Raw genomic sequence first — 22,524 nt, 5'->3', positions numbered from 1 at the left:
GACCCACTGGAATGTTGATACAGTGATTATAAGTGAAATAATCTGTCTGTAAACAATTGTTGGAAAAATGACTTGTGTCGTGCACAAAGTAGATGTCCTAACTGACTTGCCAAACCTATAGTTTGTTAACAAGAAATTTGTGGAGTGGTTGAAAAACGAGTTTTAATGACTCCAACCTAAGTGTATGTACATTTCCGACTTCAACTGTAGGTGTACTGTTTGTGAAAGAACATGACACAAATATATGTAGTACCTGTGCACGCAACACAGTATTTGTGAGTCATATGGTGTGTGGCCAATAGAACCCAATAGTTCTATGCAAGGAACATATGTACTGTACCTTTCTAACACAGTAATAAACCTACCTCACGTTTAGCCCGAGGTCCATTGGAAAATGTTACCACATTATCAGTTGCTGAGGTTCTATACGCTGTGCCGTTATGGTTTAGGGACACACACACACATGCGCGTACACACACACACATCCACATTCCAGAGTGTAAAAAACAGTAGTTGAAATGTCCCACTACCTGCTGTCTCGTGGTGTATTTCGATAGAGTGATATCAGCGTGTGATTAATGAGTTATATTAGCTGGTGTGTGGTTGCGCTCTGGCAGGAGCAGGACCTTAACAAGTGGTAGGCATGTCGCTGTTCCCGTAGGCCCTGGCACGGACCCAAGCTGCCAGGCTAGACATGGCCTCTGGCACTGCCAGTCCGTCTCTTATTCCCACCGCTTCTCACTGTTCCTCCTATGCACTCTCCCTTTCCGTTCCTCTGTGCTCTCTCTTTGTGTCTGCACATTCTTCTCTTCATTATTTAGCACCGAAACCACTTTTTTTTGAGTGGGCACCAATGAGGGCTCTATGTTAGACCTCATGGATGGTCAGTACTTACAGTGCATCCACAGCTCCATCTAGGAGCTATGCATTTTTTTTGTTGTGGGGGGGGGGCATTAAAGTCTTCCATAAGTACTTTGAATCACACAATAATATTCTTAATTTCTCCTCTTTCCCTCTTTTTTTCTGTTTCTGCAGGTGGAGCGAGAGATAGCCATTCTGAAGCTCATAGAGCACCCTCACGTTTTGAAGTTGCACGACGTCTACGAAAACAAGAAATATCTGTGAGTGTCCTTTCCGAAACGATTTGGTTCACTAAAACGCTGTAACAAATGTGCCTCCCGTAAACCGTTCCACTGCATGTTTGGACAAGCACCCGTGCGTAGCAACATGTTAGCAAACAAGCGAGGCAAGTTGAAAATCACTTGAGAAACGTATTTTCCGGGGCCATTACGGGCATGTAATGTTTCATATGGTTCTCCCTCAGTTGAACCTGCCTATTTGAAAAGCCTGTAGGTTTAATGTAGATCCATATGTTATCTTATGTATTAATCTCTCCTGTGTCCCTGCTCCAGTGGCTCTGCTTAATGCACTATTCAATAATTGTTAAAGGCGACAGCGACAACCGGTGTGGGAATTTGTTTTCCTAATATTCCGATGACACAGACGAATCGCCGACAGGACGCAAAGTGTTTGCCTCGGATACATTCTCCCACTCCCAATTCATGTGTGAATGTGTTCCTAATTGAACTAGTGTTGACAGGTGAACGCTTGAGCAGATCCCTTAATCTGCTAATAAATCAGGAAGTGGTGTGGGTGGGGGGGAAGGGGGTTGTGGGAATATGGGGTATCCCTGCTACAGTAGGGATACCGCAGTGTGCTTTCAGTGCTTTCTCGCACATACAGCACAGTAGCTACCACAGATAATATCACAAGAATTACCACCTATACTCTCACAGTAGCAACTGCTCTAGGAACAACTATAGAGTCGAGGAACTTCTATGGATAGAAGACCATTACTCCAAATGTTTGAATTACACGTTAACACGTGAGGGTGCACTAAAAGCAGTGGTTTCTGGATCAACATTAATTAAGGATTGGGTGCCTCATTAAATGACCAACAATTTCAATGTAATGTAAATGTGTGGTCAGCTTGAGGAGAGCTGGTCCTGGCCTCTCACTACAAGCCGTCCTGGATCTTGTAGACTATCTCTATAATACCGAACCAGGCACACATAGGCTATGGAGATATGATATCATGTATATCATATGACATATACAGCTCTAGACTGTGTATCTAACGTGTGTGGTTCCCTCCCTCCACAGGTATCTGGTGCTAGAGCACGTGTCAGGGGGAGAGCTGTTTGACTACCTGGTCAAGAAGGGACGGTTAACACCCAAGGAAGCCAGGAAGTTCTTCAGGCAGATCATCTCAGCTCTGGACTTCTGCCACAGTCACTCCATATGGTGAATCATCAATCAATCGATCAGTCAATAAATCAAATGTACTGATAAGAAGTTTTTACATCAGCCGTTGTCTCAAAGTGCTTTGAAAGTATCCCTGCCTAGGCCCTAAAGAGCAATCAGAAGGAGAAGCTCAGTCCTGCTTTCTGAGATCGTGTCTGGTCTGCCATTTCCCTTTTATCTGTGAGAGGAACACTGACCCTATCAGAGAGAGAGAGAGAGAGACGACATGAGAGAGGCCTGCTCCCGACACTGGGCTCTTGGAAAGCGGAAAACATTAGTCTCTGATCAAAGGAAATGATAGTACAGTGTGTACATTTTTCGGGACATTTCCTGGACAATATTCCAGGGAAATGCATAATTCCAGTCATGTAGGATTGTCAGGTTTTCTTGTTATCACCTCTGCATGGTACTTGGGTAAATTATGTTTTTCTCTCTCTTTCCCTCCTCCTCTACACAGTCACAGAGATCTGAAGCCAGAGAACCTGTTGTTAGATGAGAAGAACAACATCAGGATAGCAGACTTTGGCATGGCGTCTCTGCAGGTCGGGGATAGTCTGTTGGAGACCAGCTGCGGGTGAGTCAACTGTCTGTCTGTCTGTCTGTCTGTCTGTCTGTCTGTCTGTCTGTCTGTCTGTCTGTCTGTCTGTCTGTCTGTCTGTCTGTCTGTCTGTCTGTCTGTCTGTCTGTCTGTCTGTCTGTCTGTCTGTCTGTCTGTCTGTCTGTCTGTCTGTCTGTCTGTCTGTCTGTCTGTCTGTCTGTCTGTCTGTGCGTGTGCGTGTGTGTGTGCGCGGGTTGACCCATAACCCACAGTCACTTTGGTTACAGTATATGCACAGGGCAGGCGGTTTTAGGGTCATTAAATATTGTGTGAATGAAGGGCGGGTTGAATAAAGAGACAATAATACCTTACATGTGTAATTATTGTGCAATTCATATTTATAGGCTTCAATGAGGTTTTTCTTTCAATATTTTAGACAATCTGGCATGAGTGCGTAAGCCTAAGCTTTAGTGCCTAACTGAACTGTACAAGCACCAAATAGCCTACACTCCATTCACCAAGTAGCCTACACTCCATTCACCAAATAGCCTACACTCCATTCACCAAATAGCCTACACTCCATTCGCCAAGTAGCCTACACTCCATTCGCCAAATAGTCTACACTCCATTCGCCAAATAGCCTACACTCCATTCGCCAAATAGCCTACACTCCATTCACCAAATAGCCTACACTCCATTCACCAAATAGCCTACACTCCATTCGCCAAAAGCCTACACTCCATTCACCAAATAGCCTACACTCCATTCGCCAAATAGCCTACACTCCATTCACCAAATAGCCTACACTCCATTCGCCAAATAGCCTACACTCCTTTCGCCAAATACCCTACACTCCATTCACCAAATAGCCTACACTCCATTCACCAAATAGCCTACACTCCATTCGCCAAATAGCCTACACTCCATTTGCCAAATAGCCTACACTCCATTCACCAAATAGCCTACACTCCATTCGCCAAATAGCCTACACTCCATTCGCCAAATAGCCTACACTCCATTCGCCAAATAGCCTACACTCCATTCGCCAAATAGCCTACACTCCATTCGCCAAATAGCCTACACTCCATTCGCCAAATAGCCTACACTCCATTCGCCAAATTGCCTACACTCCATTCGCCAAATAGCCTACACTCCATTCGCCAAATAGCCTACACTCCATTCCCCAAATAGCCTACACTCCATTCACCAAATAGCCTACACTCCATTCACCAAATAGCCTACACTCCATTCACCAAATAGCCTACACTCCATTCGCCAAATAGGCTACACTCCATTCACCAAATAGCCTACACTCCATTCACCAAATAGCCTAAACTCCATTCACCAAATAGCCTACACTCCATTCACCAAATAGCCTACACTACATTCACCAAATAGCCTACACTCCATTCGCCAAATAGCCTACACTCCATTCACCAAATAGCCTACACTCCATTCGCCAAAAAGCCTACACTCCATTCACCAAATAGCCTACACTCCATTCGCCAAATAGCCTACACTCCATTCACCAAATAGCCTACACTCCATTCACCAAATAGCCTACACTCCTTTCACCAAATACCCTACACTCCATTCACCAAATAGCCTACACTCCATTCACCAAATAGCCTACACTCCATTCACCAAATAGCCTACACTACATTCACCAAATAGCCTACACTCCATTCACCAAATAGCCTACACTCCATTCACCAAATAGCCTACACTCCATTCACCAAATAGCCTACACTCCATTCACCAAATAGCCTACACTCCATTCACCAAATAGCCTACACTCCATTCACCAAATAGCCTACACTCCATTCACCAAATAGCCTACACTCCATTCACCAAATAGCCTACACTCCATTCACCAAATAGCCTACACTACATTCACCAAATAGCCTACACTCCATTCACCAAATAGCCTACACTCCATTCACCAAATAGCCTACACTCCATTCACCAAATAGCCTACACTCCATTCACCAAATAGCCTACACTCCATTCACCAAATAGCCTACACTCCATTCACCAAATAGCCTACACTCCATTCACCAAATAGCCTACACTACATTCACCAAATAGCCTACACTCCATTCACCAAATAGCCTACACTCCATTCACCAAATAGCCTACACTCCATTCACCAAATAGCCTACACTCCATTCACCAAATAGCCTACACTCCATTCACCAAGTAGCCTACACTCCATTCACCAAATAGCCTACACTCCATTCACCAAGTAGCCTACACTCCATTCACCAAATGCTTTTGGGAACAGCAGAAAACGTTGTCCATGGAGGCACAATGAGCAATGTCAGAATGTTGTTCAATAAGAGAAAAGCTGTGAGAAAAGAAAATGAGAAGGGAGTGGACAGAAAAGTCATGTTTGGGAAAGATATGGTGAAGTGGTGAAAGAGGATGATGTCAGTGTGTGATGATTGTGAGGCTCTCCACAAATTCGACAGTCACAAGACGGGGACTTCAAATTGGCCTATGACACGCCAAGGGAACTGTAGCCTACTGATCAGATGGGTTGAATGGAAACTGAAATCTGGACAATGACTGTAGGTCTATAACGTCTCACATAGCCTTAATATTAACTCCTGCAGAATGAAGAATTTCCACATAAAATATACATCTATGCCGAACGAAAAAAAATATCAGAAACGTGTTGGGTCATTCACAGCTTTCCATTTTACAACTGGTCAAGCTGATGTCATTTGGACATTTTGCACAGAAAATTGTTCCTTTTTAATATTGTTTGTTGCATTTTCTCCTCGGCCCCAAAACGTCTTTGCTCCGCGAAAGAAGCAGAGATGACAAGAGAACATTACCGATGTCAACTAGATTGAACCGTTCATTCTATCGATTTATGACATTATTCATTATTCTTAGTATTTTAGTGACAGAAGAGAAGCCACACGTATCTAATTATAGACTAGTTGACTCACAAATGGCCTACCAAAATGTCAGAAAATATAAGTAGAAGCATATCTAAATCAGGCCCGAAAAATTCTGCCCCCAAAATATTTTTGCCTTCTCTGACTGTAGCCTGCAGTGCATTTACTATATTAGTGGGTTAGGGTCGAGGTGCAGGTTTCAGATTGTCACTTTATCACACATAGTCGGGCGGTTCTGGATGGGTTATTAGCAATTGCGGGCGGGTGCGGGTGAAAGAATAGCTGATCCGCGCACCACTATTGTGTGCGTGCGTGTGTCCAATCCCTACACAGTCCTTATATACACACAATGTCTGTGTGTATATAAGAGCATGCGTGTGTGTGTTTGCACCTGTATATGTGTTTGTGTCCACGTGTGTGTGCGCGTGGTCAGTAAGATCTTCAGCCCAGATAACCAGGGCCAGTATAGCCTACCCTGCATCTTTACAGATTAGCCATGTAGCAATGCTAAGTCTCTGTCCATTATCATCTGGAAGACGGACAGTGTGGCCCAGCACAATGTGACAGAGGAGATAAGAGTAGGAGGTTGGCGTGACAGGCTAACGTGCTAACCCAGGTGAACTCTGCCGAGGGCTTAGCTCTTTGTCCCCATTTCATATGCACAAACATAACGAGGCCATGACTCAACACCAATCAACAGCCCCAAAAAAACAGTACAAAAAAACAACATATGCTTTGTTTTCTCGGGCAAAGTCATGCGTCTGACAAGAACGTTGGACACTGTGTGACTGTGTTCCAAGGTGTCCTTTTCAAAGACACTGAATTCAGGCGACGGCCATGTCACATCCCTGACCTTAAGGACCCTTGTGGCTGTATAATTATGCCTTTATAATTTCCTGTGCCCTGTTGTCATAGTGACACATGCGGTTTTTTCTTTTGCGGGGTCACATGGGTCCACATTCAATGGTAGCATTGGAACTTTACTCTCGAATCACTGTACATATACTGGTGAATGCCATAATACAGGAAACCCCAACAATATTTGTCTTAATAGGGCGCTGGGCCACCACTTGGCACAGATGCTACAAGTGTCTAGGAACTCTATTGGAGGGATGCGACACCATTCTTCCACGAGAATTTCCATCTTTTGATATTTTGTAGATGGTGGTGGAAAACGCAGTCTCAGGCGCCACTCCAGAATCTCCCATAAGCTTTCAACTGGGTTGAGATCTTACTTACTTACTTATTGACTCTATTGTCCCCATGGGGAAATTTTGTTGCAGTGTCATGTACACCTTTAAAGTGGCGTTTAAATACAAAACAAAATTGACAATGCAACTTTCATAACAGTTACATACCAATAATTTTTTTTTTTTTTAAGACTAGCCTGCTGGCCTTACTGAGTCGATAGGAACATAAGCACGAGTTAATTAGGAGGGATATCAAACCTGGCACAAATGATTGTCTAGTTCTGTTTTTCCTGCTGATGGGTGCCCTATACCTCCACCCAGAGTGGTGTAGTTCAAAGTCCGGGTACAGGGGGTGGCTTGGGTCTAAAATGATTTTGTGAGCCTTGCGGAGGGCCCTGACCTTAAAGACCTGGTGATTGACATGGCCATGGCATATGATTTACATCGTTTTCAGGCTCATCAAACCATTCAGTGACCACTCGCGCCCTACTTTCAATAAAGCACCTGCTTTCAATGGACGGATGGCGCGGTGGTCTAAGCAGCGAGCTCCTGCTCCATAGACCGTGGGTTCAATCTCAGCTCCTAACACTCATTTGTGGGCGGCAGGTAGCCTAACAGTTAGAGCGTTGGTCCAGTAACCAAAATGTCGCTAGCGAGGCACTTAACCTTAATTGCTCCAGGGTTGCTGCTGATAATAACTGACCCTGGCCATGACCCCAATCTCTGAAAAGTACAAAAAAAACAAAAAACCCTAGGCAACACAGTGACTACAGTCTGGTTTCAATGATGGACTATTTTGGCATAGAGGAACTACATCACTGCCATATGCTACCACTTTATCCGCTTGAATAAAATTGAGGTAGGCAGTGATGTAGTTCCTCTATGCCAAAACAGTCCATCGTTGAAACCAGACTATAGTCACTGTGTTGCCTAGTGTCTGTCGGCTCTTCGAGACTTCCCTCTGAGGGTGTCTCAGGGGGAGTTGGGATATGCAAAAAACACATTTCTAATTCACACTTGTACATGTATAATACACACTTGTACATGTATAATACACACTTGTACATGTGTAAAATAGGACAAATATAAGCACCCACCAAATTATTGTTAATTATTTATTCTATGCTTTGTTTCCCTCGTTTACTCACGTGTTTCCGTTATTTTGGCAGTTACCGGTACAGTATATCATTTGTTAAATATTAAAGGTGGCATGATGACAATGGAAAAATCTAAACTTTTATCCTTAATTCATAGAGGTATAATATCACTCTCACAGAGTGATAGATTCTTCTTGCCCTCTGACCGACATTCATAAACATATGATGAAATAAAATCTTTATCAGGTTAAATGACTGTACTTTGCATGAAGGACACATTGAGCAATCTTTCATTTGAAGTACCTAATGTAAAAAACGTTCAACATGAAATATCGTTTAGATACAACTAAGGACATGTGGTTCTAGACAATGTGATTAAAAAAAAGTTTTAGGTTTGCATGCTCTGACACTGCTCTGTTTGACTAGGGCCAATTGACTGGTTTTGCGTACGTTACCGTAATTCAATTTGACTCCGGCAATCAGGAAGCTTGTGTTTACAGAATGTACGTGTGTGTGTGTGTGTATGTGTGTCCTTACATATGTGTTGCGTTGAGGACAAGGCAGATGCACAGCAACACTCTGTCAGTGTGTCAAAGTAACTGTATCTTTATTAATGAATAACACACAACACCAACGGACCAGATACTTACGACACACACTGTTTGCACGCGTAATAGAAATTCATGAGTATGTGATGTTAGATGGTAAGATTAGCGAGAGGACGGGGAGGACAGGGAGGGAGCGGGACTTCGTAGTCTAGGTCGTCATGTAAATCCAGTGTTGAACACACAGGCATGTGTTGATAACAATCACACCGCTGTCGTACCTCTTCGAAAGGATGAATAACCTTCCTACTAACTAAGCATGAAATGCAAACATATAGTAAAGTCAGTGGTGTAAAAAGTATCCAGTTGTCATACTTAAGTAAAGATACCTTAATAGAAAATGAGTCAGGTAAAACGTGAAAGTCACCCAGTAAAATACTACTTCAGTAAAAGTCTAAAAGTATTTGTTTTTAAATATGCTTAAGTGTCAAAAGTAAATGTAATTGCTAAAATATTCTTAAGTATCAAAAGTAAAAGTGAAAGTATAAATCATTTCACATTCATTATATTAAGCAAACCAGACAGCACAATTTTCTTGTTTTATTATTTTACGGATAGCCAGAGGCACACTCAGACATAATTTACAAACAAATCATTTTGTGTTTAGCGAGTCTACCAGATAAGAGGCAGTAGGGATGACCAGAGATGCTCTCTTGATGTGTGTGAATTGGATCATTTTCATGTCCTGCTAAGCATTCGAAATGTAACAATTATCTTTGGGTGCCAGGGAAAATGTACATTATTATCTTTAGGAATGTAGTGGAGTAAATGTAAAAGTTGTCAAAAATATAAATAGTAAGGTAAAGTACAGATACCCCAAGTAGTACTTTGAAATATTTTTACTTAAGTACTTTACAGTACTAAGTGAAGTATGTTCAAACCACAGTTTTTTAGTCGCATGACAATTACGTTATGACTAGGTGTCCTGTAAGTCCTCTATAGATTTCAGTAATAATATAATAATATATGCCATTTAGCAGACGCTTTTATCCAAAGCGACTTACAGTCATGTGTGCATACATTCTACGTATGGGTGGTCCCGGGGAATGAACCCACTACCCTGGCGTTACAAGCGCCATGCTCTACCAACTGAGCTACAGAAGGACACTCAGTAGAGTGTTGGTTCATCCTCTACACTATTTGTGCTCAGCACTGTGGGTCCATGGGGCGACGCACAATTGGCCTAGAGTCGTCTGGGTTAGGGAGGGTTTGGCCAGTAGGGATATCCTTGTCTCATCGCGCACTTGCAACTCCTGTGGTGGGCCGGGTGCAGTGCACGCTAACCAGGTCGCCAGGTGCACAGTGTTTTCTCCGACACATTGGTGCGGTTGGCTTCCGTGTTGGATGCGCGCTGTGTTAAGAAGCAGTGCGGCTTGGTTGGGTTGTGTTTCGGAGGACGCATGGCTTTCGACCTTCGCCTCTCCCGAGCCCGTACGGGAGTTGTAGCGATGAGACAAGATAGTAATGCATTCCTCAAGCTAACTCTACTTACGTTCAGAATAGTGTGTGTGTATGGATAACTGTGAGTTTATGTGTGTGCACATGTTCTGGTAACTGTGTTTTATTAGGTGTGTATGTGTGCATTGACTTGTATAAAGCTGTTGTGCATATCTCACTTTACAGATCTCCTCACTATGCCTGCCCAGAGGTCATAAGGGTAAGTGCACTCCCTCTCCATATCTCTCTCGCTCTCTATTTCTCTCACCTTGTACCTCTCTCTTTCTCTCTCTTTTCTCTCTCTCTCTCCCTCCCATAATGGCATTGCAGCACAAGCCCATGTGCCCTCCAACCATTCACTTTAGAGTGTTCTACTCTCAGCTCTGTATAGAATGAACCGTCTCTCAGCTCTTCGCCCCTCAGGCAATGGCAATGCCACACAGACGCGTGTTATGTCATCACAGTGCAGCTGTGAATCAGGTGTATGCCAGGTGGATATGTGCTTGCATTATCAGGTAGGATCCTGCAAGTAAGCATTTCGTTGGACGGTGTATACCAGGTGTATCCCGTACAGACAACTAATTAAACTTGAAACAAAAACTGTGCTGTTGGCCAGCTGTCATGGAGTTGGTTAGTTACAGTGCTTTCAGAAAGTATTCACGCCACTTGACCTTTTTCCACATTTTGTTGTGTTACAGCCTGAATTTAAAATGGATAAAATGTAGATGTTGTGTTTACTAGCCTTCACACAATACCTCATAATGTCAAAAGTGAAATTAGATGATTTTTTTTTACAAATGAATAAAGAATGAAAAGCCGAAGTATCTTGAGTCAATAAGTACTCAATAAGTATCATAATAAGTTCCATGCAAAATAATAGAGGTTATAGACCAGGGAGGTTTTCCAATGCCTCTAAAGAAGGGCCCCTATTTGTATATGTGTGTAAAAAAAAGCAGACATTGTATATGCCTTTGAGCATGGTGAAGTTATTAACTAGACTTTGGATGGTGTATCAATACTCCCAGTCACTACAAAGATACAGGTGTCCTTCCTTACTCAGTTGCCGGAGAGGAATGAAACCACTCAGGGGTTTCACAATGAGGGGGTTTCACAATGGCTGTGATAGGAGAAAACTAATGATGGATCAGCAGCATTGAAGTTACTCCACAATACTAACCTAATTGACAGAGTGAAAAGAAGGACGTTTGTAAGGAATACAAATATTCCAAACATGCAACCTGTTTACAATTTTTTACTGTATTTTTTATTTCACCTTTATTTAACCAGGTAGGCCAGTTGAGAACAAGTTCTCATTTACAACTGTAACCTGGCCAAGATAAAGCAAAGCGACATAAACAACAACACAGAGTTACACATGGAATAAACAAACCTACAGTCAATAACACAAATCAAATCAAATGTATTCATATAGCCCTTCGTACATCAGCTGATATCTCAAAGTGCTGTACAGAAACCCAGCCGAAAACCCCAAATAGCAAGCAATGCAGGTGTAGAAGAACGGTGGCTAGGAAAAACTCCCTAGAAAGGCCAAAACCTAAGAAGCAACCTAGAGAGGAACCAGGCTATGTGTGGTGGCCAGTCCTCTTCTGGCTGTGCTGGGTGGAGATTGTAACAGAACATGGCCAAGACTGTATATAGAAAAATCTATATACAGTGTGTGCAAATGAGGTAAGATTGGGGAGGTAAGGCAATAAATAGGCCGTAGGGATGAAGTAATTACAATTTAGCAATTAACACTGGAGTGATAGATGTGCAGAGGATGAATGTGAAAGTAGAGATACTGGGGTGCAAAGAAAAAAAATAACAATATGGGGATGAGGTAGTTGGATGGGCTATTTACAGATGGGCTATGTACAGGCGCAATAATCTGTGAGCTGCTCTGACAGCTGATGCTTAAAGTTAGTGAGGGAGATATGAGTCTCCAGCTTCAGTGATTTGTGTAGTTTGTTCCAGTCATTGGCAGCAGAGAACTGGAAGGAAAGGCATGCAATAAAATGCAAATTAATTACTTTAAAAATCATTCAACGTGATTTTCTGGATTTTTGTGTTAGATTCCGTCTCTCACAGTTGAAGACTACATTTAGGGTGTGGAAATGTTATGCTCTTAGTACTGTAACCTACTCCCGACCAAAACACTACGGGTTTTGTTTTAAGTTTTTCTTCGGAATAGAAACAGTTTAATATTAATCAAATTAATAAAATTTCTTAACATCAGTCCCATATACTATATCCTTACAAAAATATATATATTGAAGGCTATCAAATGCTTCTCAAAGATTACCTCTGGTGGTCAAACTAGCACTAACTAGCATTAATGGTAACAATGACTGACAATTAAATAACGTGCCATAGAATTTAGAGGCAGCAGGCATGATGTGCTGCAGTATGACGCAACATTTACAGGAAGAAACAATGTAGGTTCAGAACTTTTGTGAAATCGCACATTTACAAATATATGGCAAATAGAAATCAAACTGGATGGACATCAGAAATAGAGGAAGGCCAGGACTAAAAACAAATTAAATTTAACTATTGTAAAATAGATTGTGTCCGTAAAATGTATACAGTTGAAGTCGAAGTTTACATACACTTAAGTCGGAGTCATTAAAATTAGTTTTTCAACCACTCCACAAATGTATTGTTAACAAACTATAGTTTGGCAAGTCGGCAATTTTTGGGGGCAAATTTTTTCACAACACAATTCCAGTGGGTCAGAAGTTTACATACACTAAGTTGACTGTGCCTTTAAACAGCTTGGAAAATTCCAGAAAATGATGCCATGGCTTTAGAAGCTTCTCATTTGAGTCAATTGGAGGTGTACCTGTGGATGTATTTCAAGGCCTACCTACAACCTCAGTGCCTCTTTGCTTGACATCATGGGAAAATCAAAAGAAATCAGCCAAGACCTCAAGAAAAAAATTGTAGACCTCCAGAAGTCTGGTTCATCCTTGGGAGCAATTTCCAAACGCCTGAATGTACCATGTTCATCTGTGCAAATAATATTACGCAAGTATAAACACCATGGGACCACGCAGCCATCATACCTTTCAGGAAGGATAATCGTTCTGTCTCCTAGAGATAAACGTACTTTGGTGCAAAACGTGCAAATCAATCTCAGAACAACAGCAAAGGACCTTGTGAAGATGCTGGACGAAAACAGGTACCAAATTATCTATAGCCACAGTAAAACGAGTCCAATATCCACATAACCTGAAAGACCGCTCACAAAATAGATGGCATCATGAGGTAGGGAAATTATGTGGATATATTGAAGCAACATCTCAAGACATCAGTCAGGAAGTTAAAGGTTGGTGGCAAATGGGTCTTCCAAATGGACAATGACCCCAAGCATACTTCCAAAGTTGTGGCAAAATGGCTTATGGACAACAAAGTCAAGGTATTGGAGTGGCCATCACAAAGCCCCGACCTCAATCCTATAGAAAATTTGTGGGCAGAACTGAAAAAGTGTGTGCGAGCAAGAAGGCCTACAAACCTGACTCAGTTACACCAGCTCTGTCAGGAGGAATGGGCCAAAATTCACCCAACATGTGGGAATATTGTGGAAGGCTACCCGAAACATTTGATCCAAGTTAAACAATTTAAAGGCAATGCTACCAAATACTAATTGAGTGTATGTAAACTTTTGACCCACTGGGAATGTGATGAAACAAAGAAAAGCTGAAATATTATTCTGACATTTCACATTCTTAAAATAAAGTGGTGATCCTAACTGACCTAAGACAGGCAAATATTTGTAGGATTAAATATAAGGAATTGTGAAAAACTGGGTTTAAATGTTTTTGTATGTGTATGTAAACATCTGACTTCAACTGTATATATGTATGTGCATTTGTATGTATGTGTGTACTGTATGTATGCATGTTTATATATACAGTGGGGCAAAAAAGTATTTAGTCAGCCACCAATTGTGCAAATTCTCCCACTTAAAAAGATGAGAGAGGCCTGTGACAGACAAAATGAGGGAAAAAATCCAGAAAATCACATTGTAGGATTTTAATGAATTTATTTGCAAATGATGGTGGAAAATAATATAAAATATAAAATAAAATATTTGGTCAATAACAAAAGTTTATCTCAATACTTTGTTATATACCCTTTGTTGGCAATGACAGAGGTCAAACGTTTTCTGTAAGTCTTCACAAGGTTTTCACACACTGTTGCTGGTATTTTGGCCCATTCCTACATGCAGGTCTCCTCTAGAGCAGTGATGTTTTGGGGCTGTTGCTGGGCAACACGGACTTTCAACTCCCTCCAAAGATTTTCTATGGGGTTGAGATCTGGAGACTGGCTAGGCCACTCCAGGGCCTTGAAATGCTTCTTACGAAGCCACTCCTTCATTGCCCATGCGGTGTGTTTGGGATCATTGTCATGCTGAAAGACCCAGCCACGTTTCATCTTCAATGCCCTTGCTGATGGAATGAGGTTTTCACTCAAAATCTCACGATACATGGCCCCATTCATTCTTTCCTTTACACGGATCAGTCGTCCTGATCCCTTTGCAGAAAAACAGCCCAAAGCATGATGTTTCCACCCCCATGCTTCACAGTAGGTACAGTGTTCTTTGGATGCAGCATTCTTTGTCCTCCAAACACGACAAGTTGAGTTTTTACCAAAATGTTATATTTTGGTTTCATCTGACCATATGACATTCTCCCAATCTTCTTCTGGATCATCCAAATGCTCTCTAGCAAACTTCAGACGGGCCTGGACATGTACTGGCTTAAGCAGGGGGACACGTCTGGCACTGCAGGATTTGAGTCCCTGGCGGTGTATTTTGTTACTGATGGTAGGCTTTGTTACTTTGGTCCCAGCTCTCTGCAGGTCATTCACTAGGTCCCCCCGAGTGGTTCTGGGATTTTCATTTTGACCCCACGGGGTGAGATCTTGCGTGGAGCCCCAGATCGAGGGAGATTATCAGTGGTCTTGTATGTCTTCCATTTCCTAATAATTGCTCCCACAGTTGATTTCTTCAAACCAAGCTGCTTACCTATTGCAGATTCAGTCTTCCCAGCCTGGTGCAGGTCTACAATTTTGTTTCTGGTGTCCTTTGACAGCTCTTTGGTCTTGGCCATAGTGGGGTTTGGAGTGTGACTGTTTGAGGTTGTGGACAGGTGTCTTTTATGCTGATAACACGTTCAAACAGGTGCCATTAATACATGTAACAAGTGGAGGACAGAGGAGCCTCTTAAAGAAGAAGTTACAGGTCTGTGAGAGCCAGACATCTTGCTTGTTTGTAGGTGACCAAATACTTATTTTCCACCATAATTTGCAAATAAATTCATAAAAAATTCTCCAATGTGATTTTCTGGATTTATTTTTCTAATTTTGTCTGTCATAGTTGAAATCTACCTATGATGAAAATTACAGGCCTCTCATCTTTTTAAGTGGTGGCTGACTAAATACTTTTTTGCCCCACTGTACACTACCCTTCAAAAGTTTGTGGTCACTTAGAAATGTCCTTGTTTTTGAAAGAAAAGCACTTTGTTGTCCATTAAAATAACATCAAATTGATCAGAAATATAGTGCTGACATTGTTAATGTTGTAAATGATTGTTGTAGCTGGAAATGGCAGATTTTGTTATGGAATATCTACATAGGCGTACAGAGGCCCATTATGGGGCGGCAGGGTAGCCTAGTGGTTAGAGCGTTGGGCTAGTAACCGGAAGGTTGCAAGTTCAAATCCCCGAGCTGACAAGGTACAAATCTGTCGTTCTAGCCCTGAACAGGCAGTTAACCCACTGTTCCTAGGTCGTCATTGAAAATAAGAATTTGTTCTTAACTGACTTGCCTAGTTAAATAAAGGTAAAATAAATAAAAAAATTAAAATCTGCAACTAATACTCCTGTGTTCCAATGGCATGTTATGTTAGCTAATCCAAGTTTATCATTTTAAAAGGCTAATTGATCATTAGAAAACCCTTTTGCAATTATGTTAACACAGCTGAAAACTGTTGTTCTCATTAAAGAATCAATAAAACTGGCCTTGTTTAGATATTTTAAAAAAAATGGGGGATTGGAAATGATGCAGACAATTACATTGATGGAAGCTACAATCTATGCGCAATATTAAAGCTGATGTAACAAATTGTGTAATAAGTCAAGGGGTATTAATACTTTCTGAAGGCACTGTAAACACCAACTCACCCAAGGGTGAAGTTTTAAAGGTTTTCAGTTCATAAAAATAATGTGGAATCTATAGCTCATCTATAGAATCTATAGCCCATAACAAAAGGCATAATTGATTACATCTTTCACTCTTTTTTTGATCTGTCATTATCGCTCTGTCTCACTCTCCCTTCCTCGCCCTCTTTCTCTTTCTCTCTCTCGCCCTCTTTCTTTCTCTCTCTCTCTCTCTCTCTCTCTCTCTCTCTCTCTCTCTCTCTCTCTCTCTCTCTCTCTCTCTCTCTCTCTCTCTCTCTCTCTCTCTCTCTCTCTCTCTCTCTCTCTCTCTCTCTCTCTCTCTCTCTGTGTCTCTCTCTCAGGGGGAGAAGTACGACGGGAGGAAAGCAGACGTGTGGAGCTGCGGGGTCATCCTCTTTGCACTTTTAGTGGTGAGTGATTGACAGCTGCCGTTGCCCTGACGATGACCCTGACACGTGCCGTTGAGTTAGTGTTGTGGTTTGATGCGGGTTAAAGTGACAGGGGGACGTAGCTGCTGGTGACACAATAAGTCTTCATAGGTAGCTGCACCTCAGTGACTCGCTGGCTTTGGTCTACAGTGACTTGCATAAATGTCTTCATTATGATTTTAAATAACCTGGGGTGGAATTTGAGGTAAGGGGCAGGACAAGGTTTAGAGACATAACTTAATAAATGTGGGAAAACAAACTTCTTGCCAATGGCCTGTGATTCCAGATCTTGTCTGTAGAGAATGTTAGTGAAAGATGACATTAGATTATTGGATCAGGACTGTAAAATTAAATCAGCACCCTCCATCTTTCATCCCCACATGATTGGTTGATTCATCATGTTTCTGATTGGAGCAGGGATTTCCTGGGCTGGCCTGACTGTCAGCTTTGTACTGACACACACATGCTCGTTAATCAGAGCCTGTGTCATCAGCATTCACACACCGCTCTGATTAGACAGTGACAAAGTGGGGAAGCCGAGAACAAAGGAAATAATAGGCTGTGTGTGTCTGTGTGTGAGGGTTTCTCCATTTTTTTGTCAATATGGCCATCAATTATTTCTCCAAGATGAAGATATGTTGAGATGGGAAGAGACCCTATCAGTCATGCTATCATAAACTACACCTCTAATCCATAGAAGTGTGAATACTCTGCCTGTTCCAAATGTCAGATAGACCTTCACTGATTGTCGTGAGTAATGCTCGTGTATTGCCTTGCCTAGTGTCTCTTGAAAGCCATTCATTTTAGAGATTTTGAAGAAGGCTGGCTCGATAGTCCTACATTGACTGCCATGAGTAATACGTATTCACCGTATTCCCTTGGCTAACAACAATAACCTTCTTGTTTGTCCTTGTCAGATGCACACAGTACAGTCTCACCTGGCACTCTTTAAACTTTTCTACATTGGTCATGGCTCTAGATTTTCAATTCCGACTTACTGAGTGACATCACATACGGCCGGTTTCCCAGACACATATTAAAGCTAGTAACACTTTCAATTGGGTAACGGGAATCTCCGTTGAACCTCCTTTTTCGTCCAAGGACTAGGCTTTAAGTGGGTCCTGTAGACCAGCCATTAGAGAAATCTTCACTGGAACTTGAGCATCATTCTGGTATTAATGCTCCTCTCTTGTGTTCAGAGGTTGTTGTGTGTGTGTGTGTTATCCTTGATGATTTGAATGCGGTGTATCACTTGGCTGGCCGGAATTGTGAATGAAATCTTATCGATCTCAGGGCGCCCTGCCATTTGACGATGACAACCTGAGAAACCTGCTGGAGAAAGTGAAGTTGGGTGTTTTCCACATGCCCCACTTCATCCCCCCAGACTGTCAGAACCTCCTTCGGGGCATGATCGAGGTGGATGCCACTAAGAGACTCACGGTACATTCCTCTAAGATCAGCTCTGGGATCAGATGTATGTTCGTAACCCCCTTATTTCAGGTCGACAATTCCCATAATATCTGCTCTAGCATCAATTTAGATTATGGCCCACCTAATCTACCACTAAAATCAGGCCTCGGATCAGATGTATGTTCCCAACACCCTTGTTCCAGCTTGAAGGTGCACTCAATACTACATTTGTTCACGTTCACGTTCAGGTGAAAGGTAAATAGGTTTTCAATCAATACAGGGGGCAACTGGTAAAGGGCCTAAGCAGATATAAATGTAACAAACAATTCCATCTCACTTTATTACCACAAAATATTTACCACCGCAGTGTAAATCAGAGCATCTCCCCCAGCTCTCACCCACGGTACTAGTAAAGCAGAAATCACTTATCACTGTAGAGAAAGGGAGCCATCTTCCCCCTGATTTAGACTAAAAGACACTCAGAGGCAGTTTCTCATGCTCAGATTAAAAGTATTCCTGGATTTAAAAAGCACTTGTAATGGGTTTTCTACAGTTACCATGTCATTTTGTCCAGCAGTAGGCTTAATCTGGTTCCGGGAAACCTCCTCTCTGGATATAGACTCTAGACAGTAATCCCATTGACTCTGTCTGTTTGGTTCAGACGTCTGAGACACAGACAGGCGGCACTTGAAACTCTCCCACGGCTACAGTGTGACTTCCTCTAACAGTTTATTAGATGAACCCTCACACACATCAGCATTAAGAGTTTTCTGTCAAATAGAGGGTGCTTTCCCAGTTGCCCAACGACTTAAGTGTCCCTCACTCATCTGGATTTCTCTCTGTTTAATCTACTCGACAAAAAATATGAATATTAATGCTGTAATGTGTTTTTTTTTCTTCTTCTTTCTATGTATTGAAGTAAGTGGAAGGCCCATAGAAATAGAATGAATATACACTACATGAGCAAAAGTATGTGGACGTCTTGCACGTTGAACATCTCCTTCCAAAATCATGGGCATTAATATGGAGTTGGTCCCCCCCTTTTGCTGCTATAACAGCCTCCACTCTTCTTGGAAGGCTTTCCACTAGATGTTGCAACATTGCCTGCTGGGACTTGCTTCCATTCAGCCACAAGAGCATTAGTGAGGTCGGGCACTGATGTTGGGCGATTAGGCCTGGCTCGTGTCGGCATTCCAATTCACCCCAAAGGTGCCTGATGGGGTTGAGGTCAGAGCTCTGTGCAGGCCAGTCATGTTCTTCCACATCAAAGTTGGAAGCACAGAATCGTCTAGAATGTCATTGTATGCTGTAGCGTTAAGGGGCCTAGCCCAAAACACGAAAAACAGCCCCAGACCATTATTCCTCCTCCACCAAAGGTGGATGTTATGTTATGTTGCTCCTAGACATTTCCTCTTTATAATAACAGCACTTACAGTTGAGCGGGGCAGCTCTAGCAGGACAGAAATGTGAAAAATGTGACTGGTTGGAAAGGTGGCCTCCATTGACGGTGCCATGTTGAAAGTCACTGAGTTCTTCAGTAAGGTCATTCTACTGCCAATGTTTGTCGATGGAGATCGCATTGCTGCGTGCTCTATTTTATACACCTGTCAGCAAAGGGTGTGGCTGAAATAGACTAAAACCACTCATTTGAAGGGATGTCAAGATACTTTTGTACATATATTGTATTATATTGTTTTGTCACTACTGTAGGTAAAGACTGGGTTGTTTCTAGAAGTATTAAGTGTGTCGTAATACATACAGTAAGAACAGATAAGGCATGTTGCTGTGTTCACTCGTCTGTCTGTCACAGCACCTGTTTCACATGCTGTGTCTTTAACACAATGTTTTTCTCCTCTTCCTGTGTGTCTCTACAGTTGGAGCAGATTCAGAAGCACAACTGGTACATGTGAGTACAGCTCCTTTCTGTGTGTGTGTTTGGGTGTGAACATGCATACGACTGGCTGTTTTGTGCATACTCTACTAGATGTATGCGCGATGTACTTTCCTCAGTGAAATGTAATTGAATTTACAAAATGGAGCAGATATATATATATATATATTTTTTTTTTTTTAAAGGGTCAGTAGATAAAAGTATTGCACTTACATAGGCTAAATTAGGCAATGGGAACTAATGGAGGCTAAAGTCAAACTTTTTTGCAGCCTTTATAGTAAGAGAAGGTAGGTCCATTAGGACAGATGTGAGGGGTCTATTTTCTGTTGCGCTCTAGTAGTTACCCAACACGCCACCTGAACATAAAAGACAATGATGTTCTTAGTTTTAATGGAACTCTGTTCTGTTCCTAAATGGCTTGGCCTTATCAATGCAGGCTTTAAATACCTCCTCTCAGACAATTGCCAAGGGCCGTTCTACTGGTCAGCAATGTAATAACGTGCGTTGCTCATTGCTACATTATGTCAGTTCATCATTGCTATTTAGCAATCTACGAGAGTGTTTACTGATCAAAAATATAAACGCAACATGGTCAAGTGTTGGTCCCATGTCTCATGAGCTGAATTAAAAGATCCCAGACATTTTCATACACACTAAAAGCTTATTTCTCTAATTTTTGTGTACAAATTTGTTCACATCCCTGTTAGAGCATTTCTCAAGATAATGAATCCACCTGACAGTGGCATATCAACAAGCTGATAAAACAGCATGATCATTACACGGGTCCACCTTGCACTGGGGACAATAAAAGGCCACTCTAAAATGTGCAGTTTTGTCATACAACACAATGCCACAGATGTCTCAAGTTTTGAGTGAGCGTGCAATTGGCATGATGATTGCAGGAATGTCCACCGGAGCTGTTGCCAGAGAATTGAATGTGAATTTTTCTACCATAAGCCGCCTCCAACGTCGTTTTAGAGAATTTGTCAGTAAGACGAACCAGCCGCACAACCACAGACCATGTGTAACCGCGACAGCCCAGGACCTCCACGTCAGGCTTCTTCACCGGCGGGATCATCTGAGACCAGCTCCACGGACAGCTGATAAAACTGCAGAATTTCTGGTATGGCCAGGCATAAGCTATGGACAACAAACACAATTGCATTTCATCGATGGCAATTTGAATGCACAGAGATACTGTGACGAGATCCTGAGGCCCATTGTCTTGCCATTCATCCGGCGCCATCACCTCATGTTTCAGCACGATAATGCATGGCCCCTTGTCGCAAGGGTCAGTACACATTTACTGGAAGCTGAAAATGTAACCATTTCTTCCATGGGCTGTATACTCACCAGACATGTCACCCATTGAGCATGTTTGGGATGCTCTGGATCAACGTGTACGACAGCGCGGACCAGTTCCCGCCAATATCCAGAAACTTCACACAGCCATTGAAAAAGATTGGGACAACATTCCACAGGCCACAATCAACAGCCTGATCCACTCTATGATGATCGTTCCACATGAGGCGACTAGTGGTCACACCAGATACTGACTGGTTATCTGATCCACAACCATACCTTTTTCTTAAGGTATCTGTGACCAACAGACGCATATCTGTACTCCCAGTCATGTGACATCCATTGATTAGGGCCTCATTTTTTATTTATTGACCAAATCAACTGTAACTCAGTTTATATTTTTGTTCAGTGTATATCTTTGTCATGTTTGGTGGATACATTTTACTTAACGGTAAAGTGGTTTCACAATTCTGATAGCTTTGTAATGTATTTTTGTCATTGCTAACACTGTAAAATATGAAGTTCATGTTGAATATCTCCCATTATTAGCATTCTACTCCACTGTGTTGCCTATCTAAACTCAGCTAAAAATAAACATCTTCTCACTGTCAACTGGGTTTATTTTCAGCAAACTTAGCATGTGTAAATATTTGTATGAACATAACAAGATCCAACAACTGAGACATAAAGTCAACAAGTTCCACAGACATGTGACTAACAGAAATGGAACAACGTGTCCCTGAACAAAGGGGGTGTCAAAATCAACAGTCAATCAAAAGTAACAGTCAGTATCTGGTGTGGCCACCAGCTGCATTAAGTACTGCAGTGCATCTCCTCCTCATGAACTGCACCAGATTTGCCCATTCTTGCTGTGAGATGTTATCCCACTCTTCCACCAAGGCACCTGCAAGGTCCTGGACATTTCTGGGGGGAATGACCCTAGCCCTCACCCTTCGTTCCAACAGGTCCCAGACGTGCTCAATGGGATTGAGATCCGGGCTCTTCGCAGGCCATGGCAGAACACTGACATTCCTGTCTTGCAGGAAATCACGCACAGAATGAGCAGTATGGCTGGTGGCATTGTCATGCTGGAGGGTAATGTCACGATGAGCCTGCAGGAAGGGTGCCACATTAGGGAGAAGGATGTCTTCCCTGTAACGCACAGTGTTGAGATTGCCTGCAATGCAACAAGCTCAGTCCGATAATGCTGTGACACACTGCCCCAGTCCATGAC

General features: G+C 42.3%; 1 protein-coding gene across 5 annotated transcripts in view; it reads left to right on the top strand.

The window, feature by feature from the left end:
- brsk2b (BR serine/threonine kinase 2b) overlaps nt 1–22,524 on the top strand; it is a 191,005-nt gene that overhangs the window by 128,222 nt on the left and 40,259 nt on the right. For all 5 annotated transcript variants that reach the window (XM_046346484.1, XM_046346485.1, XM_046346483.1 and 2 more), the window contains exons 3-9: nt 1,036–1,121; nt 2,164–2,304; nt 2,762–2,878; nt 10,264–10,297; nt 16,601–16,669; nt 17,981–18,127; nt 19,972–20,003. In XM_046346484.1, the coding sequence (XP_046202440.1) occupies nt 1,036–1,121; nt 2,164–2,304; nt 2,762–2,878; nt 10,264–10,297; nt 16,601–16,669; nt 17,981–18,127; nt 19,972–20,003 (626 nt within the window). The remainder of the gene's footprint in view (nt 1–1,035; nt 1,122–2,163; nt 2,305–2,761; nt 2,879–10,263; nt 10,298–16,600; nt 16,670–17,980; nt 18,128–19,971; nt 20,004–22,524) is intronic.

The sequence above is a fragment of the Oncorhynchus gorbuscha genome, linkage group LG04, assembly GCF_021184085.1.
Source record: "Oncorhynchus gorbuscha isolate QuinsamMale2020 ecotype Even-year linkage group LG04, OgorEven_v1.0, whole genome shotgun sequence".
Lineage (NCBI taxonomy): Eukaryota > Metazoa > Chordata > Actinopteri > Salmoniformes > Salmonidae > Oncorhynchus > Oncorhynchus gorbuscha.
This window is presented reverse-complemented; position numbering and strand designations above follow the sequence as displayed.